Here is a 20,317-nt window from a genome sequence, read left to right as displayed (position 1 = left end):
CTTTCAATGTTTTCCTGTAACCATACATTTACATGTGTAGTATATTATGTGTTATCATATCATAGATTTATGTTATTACTGAATTGAATATTATTTGACTGATATAACCAAATGTACCCTTCTTTCCAGTTGGAACTGGATCTGCTGAGTTTTGCCCACAGTGACGTTTACAAGCACAAACATTCTGAAGAGGTGAATGTCATATTGTTTTTATTCGCCAAACAAAGTACTGTCATTCTTACTATTTACTCACAATCAATTTTTTTAAGTCAATTTCACATAAAACATTAAATTTGCCTATCTGGTCCTATTTTTGATCTTTAAAATTTATAGAAATTTTAAATTCAATCATTTTTAATTTTAAATATTTCAATAAATTGCTTTTTGGAATGCATTTTTTACTTAAAACAGTCTTTTCCTTAACTAAAGGATTTAAATCGTATTAAGTACAAAATAAATTGACAATTATCACTAAGGTAAAGAGTCTATATATTATTTTGATTAATCATAATTTTTTTTTTTTTATCCATTTATGAATTGGAGGCTAATTACTTTACATATTGTAGTGTTTTTCATCATTGAAATGAATACGCCATGGATTTACATGTTCCCCCATCCAGTACCCCCTTCCTGCCTCCCTTCCCCACCCATCCCTCTGGGTCTTCCCAGTGCACCAGGCCCTGAGCGCCTGTCTCATGTATCACAACCTGGACTGGTGATCTGTTTCACCCTTAGATAATATACATGTTTCAATGCTATTCTCTCAAATCATCCCACCCTTGCCTTCTCCCACAGAGTCCAAAAGTCTGTTCTTTACATCTGTGTCTCTTTTGCTGTCTCACATGTAGGGTCATTGTTACTCTCTTTCTAAATTCCATATATATGCGTTAATATACTGTATTGGTGTTTTTCTCTCTGACTTACTTCACTCTGTATAATAGGCTCCAGTTTCATCCACCTCATTAGAACTGATTCAAATGCATTCTTTTTAATAGCTGAGTAATATTCCATTGTGTATATGTACCACTGCTTTGTTATCTGTTTGTTGATGGATCTCCAGGTTGCTTCCATGTCCTAGTTGTTGTAAACAGTGCTGTGATGAACATTGGGGTGCATGTGTCTCTTTCAATTCTGGTTTCCTTGGTGTGTATGCCCAGCAGTGGGATTACTGGGTCATATGGCAGTTCTATTTCCAGTTTCTTAAGGAATCTCCACACTGTTCTCCATAGTAGCTATACTAGTTTGCATTCCACCAACAGTGTAAGAGGGTTCCCTTTTCTCCATACCCTCTCCAGCATTTATTGCTTGTAGACTTTTGGATAGCAGCCATTCTGACCAGCGTGAGATGGTACCTCACTGTGGTTTTGATTTGCATTTCTCTGATAATGAGATATCAGATAACCTCTGATAGTGATGTTGAGCATTTTTTCATGTGTTTGTTAGCCATCTGTATATCTGTATATCTGCTTTGGAGAAATGTCTGTTTAGTTCTTTGGCCTATTTCTTGATTGTAGACCCCACCTCTTGATGGAAAGAACTGCAGTCATTTTTTGAAGCAGCCTGCATACAGGGAGCCATTTTTGCAAACAAACTGTAGCCATTTTGCAAACATACTGTAGCCATTTTTGCAAACAAACAATCTACCACACATGTGTTTCTGCCTCAGTTGTCTGCAAAGTGAATTTATGGCTTGAGAGTATCAACAATTGTCTTAATTCTCACTGATGCTTTTGCTAGTATAGACCATATTGAAATTTAGCTGAATGGACATTTGTACTATAAATAGTATAGCCAGGTATTCTGTGACTTCTCATGGATAGAGTATCCAAGTCACATAATATTTTCTAATGTTGATATAAATACAGTAATCCACTGTTAATTATGGAGTACAACTCATATAATCCCTAAAAAGAATGAGCAACAATTGTGAGGTACTGAACTGACCTTTTCTTTCTGCATTCCACATGCATACCCATTCAATTTTAAAAGACATGACTTATTATTTAGTGTGATTTCATTTAGGACTTTCTCGACATGGGGTCTAATGAATATTAATTCACATTTAAAATGGATGGCATCTTTTGTGCATTTATGAATATAAAAGGAACATTTGAAAGAGAGTCATCATTTCCATCATTAATTTGCTAATTCACACGCAAGGAAATGACTCATGAAGACTTTAGATGCCTTTGTTTCAAAATTCATTTTCTTCAGTTTTCCTTTGCTTTAGCTGAGTGGAAAAGATTTGTCAGTTGAGTAAAGATGCTTCATCTCCTTCACTGATGCTGCTGGGAGTTATTAATTAGGTTTCTGAGTTTGGCACTGCACTTTCCTGGTCACCGTGATATGTCATTGAAACAGAACCATTAAAATGAGTGATGTGTGTTGTAATTTCATTAGTGTCATCAATAATATATTACATTTTCCTTTTAGTAGTCTCTTTGTGTTGTGTGTGGGTCAGGATGACTGTATGAATTACATTTATAAGATCCAAATTGTTACAGATGAGAGAAGATAGGCATGAGGGTGGAATTAATGTTATTTTAAACATGATAACTACTAAAATGATTTCAATTAAGTAATATTTTAATTAGGTCTGATGTCTCTACATGCCATACTGAAATGCATGTTATGTGTATGCAAATAGGATGGTGATTTATTGAATTAATAACACAGTCCATTCTTTCTGCCAGGAAACTTCTGAATTGAACTAAAGCAGGTTTAAGAGCAGGAATGGTTCAATAAGGCATGTAACTCCTTGTGGTTGTAAAGAACAGACTCTTGACATTGAAACTCTTCAAGGGCATTTTCTCACTTTCTTTCCACTCTATTTTCCTATAAGACATGTGCCTTTTGACTGGCTGTTGGTTAATTCCAAGTCTTTCCTAATCTGAAAAATATGATTCTATACATGAGAAGGAGAAACATATTTGAATATTCTGATGCATACTGTTGACATTTTTAAACTCCATTTAACTGAGGTTCAATTTTGGTCATGTAACATGAGACTATAAGAAACACAGATGTACAGAAGAGACTTCTGGACTCTGGGGGAGAAGGCAAGGGTGGGATGTTTAGAGAGAACAGCATCAAAACATGTATATTATCTAGGGTGAAACAGATCACCAGCCCAGGTTGGATGCACAAGACAAGTGCTCGGGCCTGGTGCACTGGGAAGACCCAGAGGGATCGGCTAGAGAGGGAGGTGGGAGGGGGGATTGGGATGGGGAATACATGTAAATCCATGGCTGATTCATGTCAATGTATGACAAAAACCACTACAATATTGTAAAGTAATTAGCCTCCAACTAATAAAAATAAATGGGAAAAAAAAAAGACTTTTTGGCTTAGAAGCTTCCATAACAAACACTGATCTAATTGAAATATTTTCAAAGGTAAGAATACTTTGAATACTAAAAACATGATACAGTAGCAGTTTTGCTCCCCAGGGGTACTTAACCAATGAATGAATATGTAAGAAATTTCTCAGAACTAAGAAGTATATAGACACATATGTGGCTGGGTTTTGTGTTTTTTCTTTTTGTCTTCCATTCAAATAATACAACAAAAATAATATGATATATTTTGGGAAAAGATCTACAAATACTGAACTTTATTTTCTGTTAGCAAAAAGCTAAATGGTTTTTAGTATGCAAAAGAGAACTAGTATAAAGATAAGCTGCTTCTGAAAAGCAATAGGTGAAATTATCCTTCTCATGAAAGCTTAAAGAAGGTATTTTTGTTTTCCTCAATTTAAGGTAAAACAATCTATCAAAGTAAAAAATAAATAAATTCTACTATAATAAAGATCAATTGCTTTAAGTCAGCAACTACCCCAAATGAAGTTTCTCTCTTAAACTATGATGAAAGAATACTAGTCACTTATCTTCAACCAGAATCTAAATATCTGTAATTTTAAGCTGATTTGTATCCAGTTTGGCTCGAAATGGATACGAGTGTTTATCTTACATAATAGCTTGCCACAGCCTACTCCTTGAATCATGTAGCATATGGAAAGTGTGTTTAGCTCCTTGTAGAATTTTCACAAACCAAAAAGGATTCATTTCTATGCACATGGCTTGTTTACAGTCATTACAAAAGTATTACTGAGCTGCTTACAAGTTAGAAAACAGCAAATGTTGGCACATTGCAGATTCCACTGCATTGGTCTTTAAGGATTATATGTATTGCTTTCCAGTTTTTTAAAAAAGCACAGTGATTGTATGTGTTGTACTTAGACCTAAACATTTTTTCTAGTATGAATTTTTATTCTTCCACATTCTCTCTCTTCTCAATATTTTATACTAGTTATGGATGAAGTTTTATGTAAATATATTAGAGATTGTGCTCAGGCTTAAATGAACTGTCATTGAGGGATTAATCCTATAACCTTTATGAGCATGTTTTATTAATATCTTATCATTAAACTGAATATTAATAACATTTAACATTTAATAACCATAGAATGTGTATTTAAGAATATATTTCATGCTAGTGGGCTTTGAATATGTGGAATAGTCACTATAACAGCACCCAAATCATTAAACATATTTCCCATAATGTATTAATTGCAATGGTACAACTCATTTAAAGGGCAGCTCTGAATAACAATGATTTCAATATCTTTGTCAGCATGCTGAATAGTATACCCTCAAGGAATGGAAGTATTTGATACAGCTTTTGAAAATATTTTTGCACTCTTAAATTCCAGAAATATATTTGCCATTAAATGATTTATAATTAAACATGGAACTAATAGAAGAAGAGAATTCAAAACTTTGAATATTAATGAAATGATAAAATATTTTTCTTACACTAATTTAGTAACCCTTAGTAGTAAAGCAGTATAAGTTGTCTACAATGAAAACTTTTTTAAATGATTAAATAAAATATATTTTAAACTACTTTTATTCTCAAAATACTAAACCAATTTTTATATATCAGTTTATCTAAATGGTTTACTGTGAATTTTAAAATGTTGGATAAGTATCCTGACACTAAAACCCACTCCTTTTTTTTTATGGCAATTAAGGATTATGTTAATATGAAAATGTGACTTGTGTATAGCATCAGTCATGTAGGAGAATACATATGACTATCTGAAGCAGTTTCATCTTCTGGGAAAATTCCATGGTTGTATCAAGGTTCCTCTGTATTAGCGGGGTTTTTTAGCCACATCCCCCCCCACCACCACCAATTTAATAATATAAAACGAATGTTTAGTGAAACTTCCATTAGGTGTTTTGCTAATTTTCATTATTTTGTCAGTTTTATATAGTAAAAACTTTTACACATAAAACACATATATACATATGTTTATGTACATACATATTCTTACATGATTATTTTAACACAGCACAGTGGCTTCTTCTGAAAAGCTCTTTAATTTTATGAAGGTTGTGGAAATAGCAAGATGGAAATCTCTATTTCAAGGAATAGTCTTCTTGTAAACTGAATCCACATTTTTCTCAGGGTATGTGAAGTCGCTCAGTCGTGTCCGACTTTGCGAACCCATGGACTATAGCCTACCAAGGCTCCTCTGTCCACAGAGTTTTCCAGGCAAGAATACTGGAGTGGGTTGCCATTTCCTTTCTCATAGCTAAAGCAGTACTTGTGACCATCTTGCCTCTCCATTTGGAAGATTTTTTTTCCCCTCCCATATCTAGAGAGAATATATGTTCCTTAATACAAAGTTTTTTGACTACAAATTTCCTTAATACAAAGTGGTATCATATGCATACCTCTGAAATGCAAATGATACCACTCTAATGGCAGAAAGTGAAGAGGAACTAAAGAGCCTCTGGATGAGGGTGAAACAGAAGGGCTAAAGAGTCAACTGTTCACATCAGGTGGCCAAAACATTGGAGTTTCAGCTTTAGCATCAGTCCTTCCAATGAATATTCAGGACTGATTTCCATTAGGATGGATTGGTTGTATCTCCTTGAAGTCCAAGGGACTCTCAAGAGTCTTCTCCAACACCACAGTTCAAAAGCATCAATTCTTCAGTGCTCAGCTTTCTTTATAATTCAACTCTCACATTCATACATGACTATGGAAAAACCATAACTTTGACTAGACAGACCTTTGCTAGCAAAGTAATGTCTCTGTTTTTTAATATGCTGTCTAGGTTGGTCTTGATAAAGTAACATATGTAGACTTGATAAAGTAACATATTTCTCAACTCAAACATGTAAAGCAATGATATCATAATTTATCCTTGAAAATATTGGGATCAGGGCCCAATAACAGAGACAAAAAGACATGAAAAAGATGGAAGAGTGAGTATCTTCAGAGACCAGTTGGATACTTAAGGAAAAGAGATAACTTGTAGGGTTCTGTCATGAGTGAGTAAGCAGATTTCAATGTCCATTCACCACCAGAGTACAGGAGAATGAAAAATAGCCTAATTGATATAATTTGCACTAACATTATAGGCTTCATTATTGAGTTTATGAAGTTCAGGAGAGGCCCAAGTAGTGGAGTCTTGATCAGCTAGGAAACAGTGATCCAGAATTCTATCTAAAACTAAGATCAGTGCTAGTGAGTGAAAGTCACTCAGTCATGTCTAACTCTTTGTGACCCCATGGACTATACAGTCCATGGAATTCTCCAGGCCAGAATACTGGAGTGGGTAGCCTTTCCCTTCTTCAGGGGATCTTCCCAACCTAGGGATTGAACCAAGGTCTCCTACATTGCAGGAGGATTCTTTACCTGCTGAGCCACAAGGAACGACCAAGAATACTGGTGTGAGTAGCCTATCCCTTCTCCACTAGGTCAGTACTAGGGATAATTATAAATTAACTAAATCTTATGCTGTGGCCCTTGCTCCACCGTCTCAAACTTAACATGCATCCTTGCTCCATTTGATCAATCATGTCTGACTCTTTGCGACCCCATGGACTGTAGTCCACTAGGCTTCTCTGACCATGGAATTTCTCAGGCAAGAATACTGGAGTGGGTGGCCATTTCCTCTCCAGGGGATCTTTCTGACCCAGGGATCAAACCTGCATCTCTTGTGTCTCCTTCATTGGCAGGTGGATTCTTTACCACTAGCATCATTGACATCTTTGTTCACTTCTCATCTGGAGTAAGTGGTTCTCTAGGTTTTGTATTATAACCAAAGTAACTATGCCAAAATAAAGTCAAGTAATCTTTCTTTCCTTCTTAAAAACTTTCATTAGTTTCCTACTGCCCATAAGAAAAAGTATAACCTCCTTAGCTTGGTATGGAAGGCCTGGTATGATGTGGCCAATGGCTTGCTCTCCCAACTCTTCTATAGCTGCCCACTCTGGCCTTGTGCCCTGATCAGACAGCAGCACTGGCGCTGATCCACTAAGAATAGTAAGCTGTTTTATAAATCCATACCTCTGCATATGCTAATTCCTCCTGCATAGGGTGTTATATCCACCTTCTAGCTTATTTCCTTTCTTTTGCCCTTATAGCTGGTAGTTCCCATCATCCTTCAAGAAGAAATATTCTCCATGATAAACTTTGCCAGTGGCAATCCTTCATCTGTTATCACTAGACTTTACATTTCTAGCATGACAATTAATGACCTTATTTTAATTATTTACATATTTGCCTCTCTTATTAGAGCATGGAATTTCAGCTAGCTCAGATAGCTTTTTTTGGAAGTAAGTCAAATGATGCAATAATCCATTCCTTTCTACCAAAATGCATCTCTTTCTACTTATCAACTAATAAAAGGAATCTCTTTAGACTTGCCCAAGGCCAAATACCTCTTTCTCAGATATTAGGATAAATTTCAAAGCACCATCATATTACATACACTACACTTATGAGAAGATACTCTAAATGTCAAGCACATACAAAGAAAGAGAACAGGATAATGAATACATTACCCATTTCAACAATTATTAGCTAATGGTCAATCTTATTCTACCTGTGATGTCCATAGTTCCACTCTCCTTTTTTCCTTCCAAATATTTAGAAGCAAATTTTAACTGTAGTAACTTTTCATTCACAAATATTACTGTATGTATTTCTAGAATCTAAGAACACTTTGAAAATATACTGATAATACCATTATCATACCTAAAATATTGTTTGTTAATATTAACAAGTCCTTAATTAGTATTCAATTTTATACTACTTCTCATTTTTAAAGTTGTTTGAATAAAGACCTAGAAAATCTGTACTTTACATATTTACATGGGTTGATGTTTCTTGTAATCTAAAGCAGCAGCTTTCAACTGGGGGCAATTTTGCCTTGTAAGGGACAATTTTGGCAGTCTGGAGACATTTTTGGTTTGTACAACAGCTATGAACTGAATGTTTGTGTCTTCCCAGTATAAAGACATGCATTAAAATCGTAACCTCAATGGGGCTATATTTTGGCGAACCTAATTCAGCTGAGGTTCGGTTATACAGGTGGGGCCCTCATTATGGGATTAAAGCCCTTACAGAAAGAAGAGAAGACATGGGATCCCTCTGTCTGCGTGCAATAGGCCATGGAAGAATGTAACTAGGAAGAGGCCCCTCACCGACAATCTGTTTATACTGGCACGCCGATCTTGGGATTAGCTTTCAGAACTGTGAAAAATAAATGCTTATTGTTTAAACCACCCAGTCGACGGTATTCTGGTACAGTAGTTCAAACTAACTGGGACAACCACAGGAGGGTTGTTACTGGTACCCAATGGGTAGAGGTCAGGGATAGTGCTAAATATCCTTCAATGCACAGGACTGCTGCCACAATAAAGAACTATCTACCTCAGCCCCCACCCCCAACAAATGTCAATAGTGAAAGGCTGAGAAACCCTGGTCTAGCAGTTCCTCTGTCATCCATTTCTTGTTATAATTTGGTCATTGAATAAACTGGGCCATTTGTCCTATAGAATTTCTCACAGTATTTTGCTGATAACACACTGCAGTATTATTTTTATATTTTCTGTCCCTTGTGTTTATGAGCAATTAGATTTAGAAGCTTCATCAGATTCAGTGGGTTTTTTTTTTTTTGTTTTTCTTTTTTAGCAAAAATACTTTATTTCATTGATAGTATTGTGTACTTCCATCAGGAGGCACATACTGTCTAGTTCTATATCTCTCATCACTAGAGGGAACTTTTGATGATCAGTGTCTAAATCCATTCATTCAATAGTGGCCTCAAAATGATAATATTGTATTCTCATAATTATTTCATTTATTTAAAGTATCACTGTTTCTTGAAAATATTTTTACAATGTTTGATACAAAAATAGCATGGTGCCTAAAACATTTATTCATTCTGTGTTTTTTATTTTTTTAATTTTTTTCAGAAATATCCTATACCACCTTGATGGGAAGACAAGCCAGTTTTCAATACTCCTGGAGGCTTGGGAGCACTGCAAGTCACTTGCATCAAATGAGACCCTTCAAGAAGCCCTGTCAGAGGTGTTGAATAGCATTAATGCAGCTCAGGTTTACTTCAAAGCGGGACTTGATGTGTTCGAGAGTGTCTTAGTTGGAAAAAACTGAGAAAACTCTCAGCATTTTAAAAAGTTTGTTTACAATTCCTCAAGAAAAAGCTCTAATCTCACCAGATTTTCTGACATGGAAGACTTTTTCCCCTCAATGGCTTTTTATATAAGTATAAAGCTATTCTTCCTTTGTATTTTTTGATGTACATGTAAAAAGAGCATTTTGCACATTTAATATTTTTCTTATATCTAGATTTCTGATTATGTAAAAGCAAGTTATTGAAAATAATACTTAAGATTTATCTATTAAAAAGAAATCTGCTGTATTTTTCTATATATATATATATAAAATATTTGGGGAAAAAATTTCAAAGACGTTCTGGACAGTCTTTGTTCCTATGGATAAAACATGTAGGAATAGAAATGATTACCTGTGTTAGAGCTTTAATGACCTAGCTTCTGTAATAGAAATGGACAGCGAATATGGTTTCAGATTAACTTTTACTATCAAATATTCAGTATGAACAACAAGTATTCTGACTGAGTGATTGGTTGACAAAAACCACTTTGAATGTGTCTATTTTATGAAATGAAGTGCCTGTTTATAACACAACTAGATGTAGTAATACACTGGTTATGAAAATGTATTTTTTTAAGTATTAATTAAAAAAAATAAAAGAGCCATAAACATTCCAGGGGAAAATCGCAAGTTAGCTGCACAGAGCAATTTAATTGTAAATTTTTTTCCTAACCACTTATAAGGTGACTAGCTTTGAAACCCCTAATTTGTCTCAGTTGATTTTGTAAAGATTTCAGGAGTGATATATGTCTTATGAGGGAGAAAATATGTATTTCTTCCTGTGTTGTTTCTGTTGGAAGCACTGAAATAGAGCTACTTTAAAATGAAAGCATCTCACTTTGCTCCTCATTCATGTATCTTTTCTGAAACTCCTTTCTGAAAGGCAGTTCTCTCAGAATACCATATAATTTCCACAGGAAAGTAGCAAAGTTTCTCTTTGAAAACCCAAAATATCTTAAAAGGTATCAAATTGCTATTTCTGCCACTAGCAAAAAGGACTTCTGATGAATGAAATAGTTGTTTTGATCAACAAAAAAGCTCCTTAATTCTATGAAAAAACTTTTTTTTTTTCTTCTCTATCCTTACTTGTGATTGAGATGAGACAGCACATAATATATTCATGCTTCTACTTTTAGGCAGAAAATACTGTATTACTTTAAGAGTGTATCTTTCCCATGCTTCAGTTCCTCTCTCATGTTGAAAATGAAGCTTTTCATACTAAGGCCACTGAAAGGCCACTGAATGGCCTTAGTATCCACTATTCCCCCAAACCACAGAATCCCATTAAGTGTTTAAACTCTGAGCTTACCTTTAGAAATTGATTTAGTATTTGATAAAGCAATTTCTCTTAGGAAGCATATCTTCAGAATATTTCATGTGGATTATTTTTCTCTAACACAACATTCGAACACATGTCCCTATCACACACCTCCAAAGCAACTTCACAAATAGTGCCTATAGCTCTAAATCTTTTATGTATATGAATGAACATACACCTAATCTTAGTTTAACGGAAAACTGAAGTTAAAGGGAAAGAATTGTCAGCATTGATTAACTGATTTATAAGGGTCAGCTGTTCTTACTATAAGTAATGTTTATGCCCTCAAGACAAAGAAGAGAATTGAAGCAATTAGCTAGATAATTCAAGCAGAAACTCAGTTTCAATGAATTGCTTGTGTGCACATATTTTACATAAGAAAGGAAACTGCCTTACAATATATATTTCTAACCAATGCACGTGTTTGTCTGAAAGTATTTGCCATGTTGAGAAGTGGCTCCAGCAAGGGGCTAAAGAACCAAACTCCCACATGCCTTGGTGTCAGTACCCTCTCCTTCCACGGAAAAAGAGGAGAAAAGAGGCAAGGGCAATACACATACAGATTTGGGTCAGGTCAAATAATAGAATCCCTGGACCAAAGGATCAGAAATAGTGAATTAAGTTTCAGTGTGTTTGTTTTAATTCTTCCTTTGGAGCTGGGTTTAAAACAGACAAAGACAAATAATTATCGATTTGGTAGTTTATCATTTTAGAACAAAATCCTAAGTAAATTCATTCCTTTAGACTCCAATAGAGTTGAGAACATGAATATTTGTGTTTGCACATTTTTGTTGAAAGATTGTGTATTTAGCTAACCCACACTGCACAGATCAAAGTCTCAATATTCTGTACTTATTACTTCTAAATCATATGATATTTGATACTCAGAAACTGAAGTTAATTATGGACGAACATGTTTTTTTTAGCCTATTTAAGAGATGATGTTAAGAAACTAAATTATAATTGAAACTCATCCACCAATTCTGTAAATGCTGCTCATCTTTGACTGAAATGAACCTCTTAACTAGGAACATTACTACTACAGTCTGATTACCTCAGGGTTCCTTGAAATTTATGTCATTTAAATTTTCCCCTAACGATCCAAGTAAATAAAATCCTATGCAAGTTATTAATAAGTATTTTCAATGAATTGGTAGTTAGGTTAAATCGCTGCTAAAATATCTGGGTGCCTGGTACTTCTTACCACCCTTCATACATAGCATTGTGCCAATCCATAATGAATCATAAATGATTATTCCCCCAAGAAAAGGTGGCAGATGTGGACCACTGCAATTTGGGTTCAGGCAGGGTACACCTGGAATACCGCTTTTTGTAAAAAAGTACAGATTTCAGAGTCAAAAGAAAATCCTAAGACACTCTGATTAAAGTCTGAGAATATTACCTTCAGTTAGGGAAAGCATCAGCACCCCCATCAGACACAGTAACTGCAGACAAAGTGGTCAAGGAATTGGGGCAGAGTCACAGTTTTAGTTAGTAGCAGAAGGGCTGCTAAAATTTAAGCTTGTTTGTTGTCTCATATAATAGAGTTCTAAATGGTCTTTTCCATTATATTCTAGGTAACTAGTCATTATATCAGATGCTGGATGGGCTGGAAGCACTGCTTTTTCAATTAGGGACCAGTTCATTCTCTCAATATACCTAACGAGTAGAACTGTCCCAGGGAGTTCACGCAAAGGGCACAAGCCTGTGTACTTGTGGGGAGATAGAGAGAGTCTCTACATGATACCAGTGCTCAGGAAGAAGGGTATTAAGCAAAATACTTTTATAAGAGAGCATTTTCCCCTACATTAAATTGGCAGTTTAAATCTGTATTTCTCAAAATGTGGTTTTTGGGGAAGGGAGCCTAGGAATCTATATTTTTAGCAAGATTTCCCAAATGATCCTTATGCTTAGTGATTTCTCATCTACATCAATAATCCTGGGTCCTCCTGAGAAAACATCATGTGGCAACACACTAAAAAAATTGAAGGGTCACAATAATAGGAGATACCTCTAGCTTTGCTAATAATGGCATTTTAAAGAAAGAGAGAGTAAGCATTGTATTTCTCAAAAAAGGCCCGAAATGAAGCTAAGTCTGTGCCTGCTACAAGTCAGGCACATTTCTCAATTTAATGTACTTTTTTTTTCTAATTGACTCCTCATGCCAACTTATTTTAAAGGATGAGGAAATTTAGTTGAGTGACTGCCCAAAGTTCCATAGCTAATAAAGATGATTGACATATGTGTCTCTGCTGGGCTCACTGGGTTCCAGACCTGTGTTCTTCATGCTGGTGTCACAGAAAGTTAAGAATCAGTTACAGAAAGTGACATTATTGAAATTTTTAACGTATTACTGCACAACTGATCAGACTATGTCACCTGCCACTTCACTGGTTGAACTAAGGAGTCTGAAGAAACCAACAACATTATTCCTCATGATGGTAGCCCACCCCAGCAATGGTGGACATATGTAGGTAAATTCGAATATAAGTAAATAAGAGCACAAAAATAAGTCTACTATTGTAGAATATCATGACAACTAGATGACGGGGGAAGACCAAGTGCTGGGACTTACAACCTCAGTTTTATATCATACTTAAATCTCAGAATAACTAATTGACTTTTTAAATTACATGTATTTTAAATTACATGTACTTTTTAAATGTATAGCATACAATAGGTTTCTCCATTGCAAAGATAGGTGTTACAAAAATAAAATGATTTGTTACCATCAGCATCTTTTGTTACAATCAGCATCTTTGCCTGAAATGAAAAACTATTTTCGTAATTGGTAGACCTTGCCAAAAGTGTCCTCATGAGACATTCTGTGGTATGTGTGATTAATTACTCCAAAAACTATAAACTTTTTCATGGATATTGCATTGTCATCTGGTTTAAAGGACGATTTAAATGTGTCTTAACTACAAGTTCCCTCGATAGAATTATATTTTAAACTGCCAATCCATGTGTTGAGTGGAAGGCAAATGGGTCTATACACCCCAAAAGATAGATCAGCAACCTAACAGTTCCATTATAGGAGCATGGATGCAACACAGGAGAAAAAATAGACATGTGATATTTGAGCAAAGAAATATTCTGCCTAGGTGCACTAGTAAATTTGTATTTCTTGCTTGAGTTTATATTGCTAGGTTAAAAAAGACTCATTAGAATTGCTTTAGAAAGAACTTAAACTTCCAAGAATTTTAAGCACCCCATCAAGTGTAAATACTTTTCAGTTAAGTGGGTTTATTTTATGCAGTTTAGAATTTCAAGTGAGGTAAATTTAAAAGAGGAGTTGCAAAAGAAAATTTTTAAACATAGCCTATTTTGGTCACCACAACGCTCACTCAGTTCTGTTTTCCCTTTTTAGATATACTCTAGCAATGGGATCAGGCTTTTTTTTTTTTTAACTATGAGAAAGTAATTTTTAGTATCTAGTCTTTTAAATGTACATTTATCTGTTAATCAGCCAGAATTTTATTTCCATAATACCATTCCATTATCCTTCAAAGATGTACACTGAAGTGCCTTGAGCATTCCTGGGGCCATCAAGAATCTTCAGAGCTGGCTGATTGTGAGATGGCATATTTCTTAAAGACATTTAGAATCTCACACTCAAGTGGTATCTGAATTTACAAGGCAAAGGGTTAAATTGAGGCACTTTCAGGTAGAATTCAAGAAAAAGCTACTTCAAATTTTAATATGTTCTGGTTAGATTATTTTGTATTTGAATTAAAATAGTTATGCAATGTTGTAAAGTAAAATAAATTAATTAAAAAAAGTTATGCAGTTTTGTGTAACCAAAATGGCAATTTTGATTTTTTTTTAGACAAAATACAATCATCAAGGCCAAAGAAATGTATGACTACTCTAATTTCTTAGCAGGCTCTGTCAAGAATTAACTCAGCTAATTGCAGTTGATTCTAGATGCAGAGCCTACATCTAGACAAAGCTCTAACATGTGTAGGCAGAACCTAACAACATTCTTTCGAATCCCTTTGATGTCTTAAGCCAATAAGCACTGAAGTAGCTTTTCTCAGAAGAAAGCAGATTTTATTTTCCAGGGGCTAATTAATATGCACCACCTCAGTCCCAAAAGGATCACACAGGTGCCTGTACCATGCCATATGTCATGTGCTATATTCCAGCAAGCTCAAGAGATTAATATACAATCATTATTATGAATTATTATGTTGTATCAAAGTTAATGTTGGTCTTTTGTTCTAATTAAAGTACAAACTTGGCATTGGAACAGAAGCTTAGCTACAGAAATGAAGTTAGAGTCTCTATTTTAATGAACTACATCTTTTTTTCAATCAAAATGTGTAATTATTTAATTATCTGGCCTGCTCAGTAAGTTTAGCTCTCTAATTTGTTCAAAGACTATTTATTCAACATAATAATAACACAGATGGACACTCCTTGGAGTGTTTTATCTTTTGAAATTGTTAGCCATTGTTAAATCATGCTTTCAGTATATGTGATAGTATCTTATTAATGTTGACTTGTCTACCTTTATATCAAGCTGCTGCAAGTGACCACCTTATTCTGAAAGTCAGAGAAAATGCTATTTCTCTATAAAGACAAATTTGTCATATCCATTTAATAAGAAACAACATATTTTACTACACCATTGCAATTTGTCTGCAGTAAACAAAGTGCCCAGATGGTTAAGTGTAGCTCACATAATTATATTCCAAAGATGTTATACATAATTCCAATTAGAAGCTGAGATAGGACTCTATTAGGTGATTTTGTATTTACATTTCACATAGGAAGGTTTAATGGCAAATATTTCCCACATATTCAGACTTGCTACTTGTAGAATATGAATGCAGTTGTATTCAGAAAAGAAAAAAGCCTTCTAAGACACTTTAAGGGGCTAATTTGCTTTTATAAACATCTAGAAAAATCAGCACATCATTGATGATAGCTTCATATGTGTTTGGAATGTTAATATGGAACATGAAATAGTTTCAGCCATGTCATCAGTATAGCAATATTTAAACATATGAAATTTTATAATGAGTAAAATTTCTTAATTGTATAATAAAAAATAATAAAAATAAATAAAAAATATAGCCTTAAAAGAATGCTGATAAGCAGAATATTTATAAAGATTTAGAAATTAACTTTGGATAAAATTGGAGCACAATTTCTTCATTTAAATTTGTTTGATTAAAAAATAACTATCTCTCAAGGGGTGCCCCAATTATTAAATTGCACTGAACTGGTACAGTGTTGAATATTATTCAAAGTAGATTACATCTGTGATTTGGAAATGTTTTCACTGTAAAGAAATTAATTATTAGTGTCTTTGTTGTGACTGATTTTGGATGATTGATTTAGAGGCATGTGTCTCTAGTTTCTTAATTACTATATAGGGTTGAATGCCTAATTTTTATAATATGTGGATGTCCACCAAGAATCTAGTGCTTTTTATATTTAACCCAATTGTGATTTTATTTTACAACATTTTATGTACTATTCACACGACTTGATATATGGTTTACTTCGAAAAGTATGTTGTGATTTGGAGTGATAAAAAAATGATTGGTACATCATATCCATTAAGAATACAGGTGAATATTTTATATTTTAGTTGTTTAAATATTTGCACATAGTTGAATACTATGAAATGAAGGCATCTATTAAGAAATATTTTCTGATTCATAAATGTAATGTGTATGTGCAGTGACACAGTAATATTTAAAATGCCCATTTACAAATATTAAATACAGGTGAAAATCATTGTTATACTGTGTTTTGTTATAAATATACAAAATGAATTAGATGTTAGTCTGTATTAGTAATGAATTATCTTTCAGTTCAGCTCAGTTCAGTCTCTCAGTTGTGTCTGACTCTTTGCGACCCCATGGACTACAGCATGCCCAGCCTCCCTGTCCATCACCAACTCCCAGAGTTGACTCAAACTCATGTTCATTGAGTCAGTGGTGCCATCCAGCCATCTCATCTCTGTCGTCCCCTTCTCCTCCCACCTTCAATCTTTCCCAGCATCAGGGTCTTTTCAAATGAGTCAGTTCTTTGCATCAGGTGGCTAAAGTATTGGAGTTTCAGCTTCAGCATCAGTCCTTCCCATGAATATTCAGGACTGATTTCCTTTAGGTTGGACTGGTTGGATCACCTTGCTGTCCAAGGGACTCTCAAGAGTCTTCTCCAACACCACAGTTCAAAAGCATCAATTCTTCGGTGCTCACCTTTCTTTATAGTCCAACTCTGACATCCATACATGACTACTAGAAAAACCATAGCTTTGACTAGATAGACCTTTGTTGGCAAAATGATGCCTCTGCTTTTTAATATGCTGTCTAGATTGGAGAAGGAAATGGCAACCCACTCCAGTGTTCTTGCTGGAGAATCCCAGGGATGGGGTCACACAGAGTCGGACACGACTGAAGTGTCTTAGCAGAAGCAGATTGGTCATAAATTTTCTTCCAAGGAGAAAGTGTCATTTAATTTCATGGCTGCAAGCCACCATCTGCAGTGATTTTGAAGCCCCAAAAAAGAAAGTCTGTCACTGTTTCCCAATCCATTTGCCATAAAGTGATGGGACCTGATGCCATGATCTAAGTTTTCTGAAGGTTGAGCTTTAAGCCAACTTTTTCACTCACCTCTTTCACTTTCATCAAGAGGCTCTTTAGTTCTTCTTCACTTTCTGCCATAAGAGTGGTGTCATCTCCATATCTGAGGTTATTGATATTTCTCCTGGCAATCTTGATTCTAGCTCGTGCTTCTTCCAGCCCAGCGTTTCTCATGATGTACTCCGCATATAAGTTAAACAAGCATGGTGAAAATATACAGCCTTGATGTACTCCTTTTCCTATTTGCAACCAGTCTGTTGTTCCATGTCCAGTTCTAACTGTTGCTTCCTGACCAGCATACAAATTTCTGAAGAGTCTGGTGGTCTGGTATACCCGTCTCCTTCAGAATTTTCCTCTGTTTACTGTGATCCACACAGTCAAAGAGTTTGGCATAGTCAGTAAAGCAGAAGTAAATGTTTTTCTGGAGCTCTCTTGCTTCTTCAAGATCCAGCAAATGTTTCCAGTTTGACCTCTGGTTCTTCTGCCTTTTCTAAATCCATATTGAACATCGGGAAGTTCACAGTTCATGTATTGTTGAATCCTGGCTTGGAATATTTTGAGCATTACTTTACTAGATGTGTGAGATGAGTATAATTGTGCAATTTATTTTTATGTATTTATCTGTATTGTATATTACACCCAAAAAGAAATAAGCCTTGATCAGAAACACATTGTAAGATTTTGTCATCTTTTTCTTTTTTGCCTTCCATTCTTTTCTCAAACATGCAGACCTTGTTTTAGGCCATTTAGCTTTAAAATCTGTGCCAAGCTCTAACATCAAGTAACAGAATTTGTGTCAACTCTAATGCTAAGGAGTTTTGTTCCCTCAAATATACACTAGAAAATGCCAGTTCTTTATTGCTAGGGGATCTCTATTGCATGATTAGCAGATTTCACTCATTTACTCCTTCAGCAAACATTGACCAAGAGCCTATTCTAGGCAAGATATTGTATTAAGGGCTGGAGGTATAAAGATGATTAGCACTGTTTTACTTTCTAGAACAGGGGTCCCAAAACCCCTGTACTGGTCCATGGCCAGGAATCTGGCAGCACATAAGGAGGTGAGCAGCAGACAAGCTAGTGAATCTTCATCTGCAGCTCCCCATCGCTTGTATTACCATCTGAACCATCCCTCAACCCCAGCCCTAGTCCGTGGAAAAATTGTCTTCCATGAGACCAATTCGTGGTAACAAAAAGGTTGGGGATCACTCTTCTAGGATTTCACAGCCAAATAAAATATAACACTTCAGATTAACCATTGGCAATACTAGATTCAGAGGGACTCCCAATAGTGTAATTTGTCACAAGGATATTGATAGAGCAGAGATGGCTTAAAGGCACCAAATGTTCAGTCTACATAGCTAACTCACTGGGCCTTCCTTCAGTCTCATTAAGGCTAAAGCAGAGTGTTCTTTTTGTAGCCATGCGTTCCGGGAAACAAACTCACTCAGAAGGACAATGTAGATAGTGGAGTGCAGTTTATTACACTGGCAGGCCCAAGGCAGATTCTCCTCTTAGCCAAGGACCCTGAGCAGTTTTTGTGAAAACCTTATATACCCTAAGTGTACCTGCCCAAATCCACCTCCCCAAATTCCCTGAAACTAGTCTGAACAAAGGAAAAGAAACCTAGAAAGATAACCCGTGATTCATATGCCTTAAGCCTAGGTAGTTAACAGTGGACAATTATCAATAGGCCTGTGGTCATACCCCAATAAGCATAGTAGAATGTATGATTCTATTCGGTTACACAGATATTTAGGGTATTCTTTTAGGCAATGGAGAGTCTAGGTACGATCCCTGGGGCTCTTTCTTCCAGGGGCCTGGTTTTCCAGTTGGCATGGCATTTCCATAGATACTGGGCATACAGCTCAAAGTCCGCAGTCCGGCCCAAGATGGAGTCCTGCTTTCAAGATGGAGCCTGTTCTTGTCTGTTTCCTCCTTTAATCTTCTTTATTTATCTATCTATTTATTTTCATTTATTTTTATTAGTTGGAGGCTAATTACTTTACAATATTGTAGTGGTTTTTGCCATACATTGACATGAATCAGCCATGGATTTACATGTGTTCCCCATCCCGATCCCCGCTCCTGCCTCCCTCCCCAACCCATTCCTCTGGGTCTTCCCAGTGCACCAGCCCTGAGCACTTGTCTCACCAACATCGTTCCCGTATGACAGCGGACATTTTTCAGGGGCTTACCGTTGTGCCAGGTATACATATGCTACACACAAAAATTTTGAAAAAATAATACGTATTATGCATATGTATATTCTGCAGAATAATGCGCATATGATTCTAACCATAAAGTAAAATTTAAATGTACAAGATTATATACCTATGACTAACATATGTATTCCGGAGAAGGCAATGGCACCCCACTCCAGTACTCTTTCCTGGAACACCCCATGAACTGGGGAGCCTGGTCGGCTGCAGTCCATGGGGTCGCTGAGTCAGACATGACTGAGCGACTTCACTTTCACTTTTCACTTTCATGCATTGGAGACAGAAATGGGAACCCACTCCAGTGTTCTTGCCTGGAGAATCCCAGGGACAGGGGAGCCTGGTGGGCTGCCGTCTATGGGGTTGCACTGAGTCGGACACGACTGACGCGACTTAGCAGCAGCAACATGTGTATTCAAAGTGTAAAAATACAGACTGAAAAGTAAATAATTTGATTCATGGTAGGAGGGAAACAGTGGTAAGGATAGGGGTACAGAGAACACTATAACTGTTTTGTTTTATTGCTTTCTTTCTTTCTTTCTTTTTTTAAACAGAAAAAGGAACTGAAGCATATATAAGAAAATGGAGGAGAGTTATATCAGATTTTCTTCTCATTTCTTTACATCCTCCCTAGTCAGTTTGGGTGGTGGATACATGTGTGATTGTTGCGGAATTTTCAC

At 35.6% G+C, this 20,317-nt stretch overlaps 1 protein-coding gene across 3 annotated transcripts in view; it reads left to right on the top strand.

Moving 5' to 3' along the window:
• NAALADL2 (N-acetylated alpha-linked acidic dipeptidase like 2) overlaps window positions 1–18,087 on the top strand; it is a 1,503,552-nt gene extending 1,485,465 nt beyond the window's left edge. For all 3 annotated transcript variants that reach the window (XM_070466387.1, XM_070466388.1, XM_070466386.1), the window contains one exon: window positions 9,279–18,087. In XM_070466387.1, coding sequence (XP_070322488.1) covers window positions 9,279–9,477 — 199 coding nt within the window. In that variant the 3' untranslated portion in view covers window positions 9,478–18,087. The remainder of the gene's footprint in view (window positions 1–9,278) is intronic.
• The last annotated feature ends 2,230 nt before the right edge of the window (window positions 18,088–20,317 follow it).

Source organism: Odocoileus virginianus, chromosome 4 (genome assembly GCF_023699985.2).
Source record: "Odocoileus virginianus isolate 20LAN1187 ecotype Illinois chromosome 4, Ovbor_1.2, whole genome shotgun sequence".
Classification (NCBI taxonomy): domain Eukaryota; kingdom Metazoa; phylum Chordata; class Mammalia; order Artiodactyla; family Cervidae; genus Odocoileus; species Odocoileus virginianus.
Note: the sequence above shows the minus strand (reverse complement) of the source record. Positions and strands in the feature narration are given on the sequence as shown.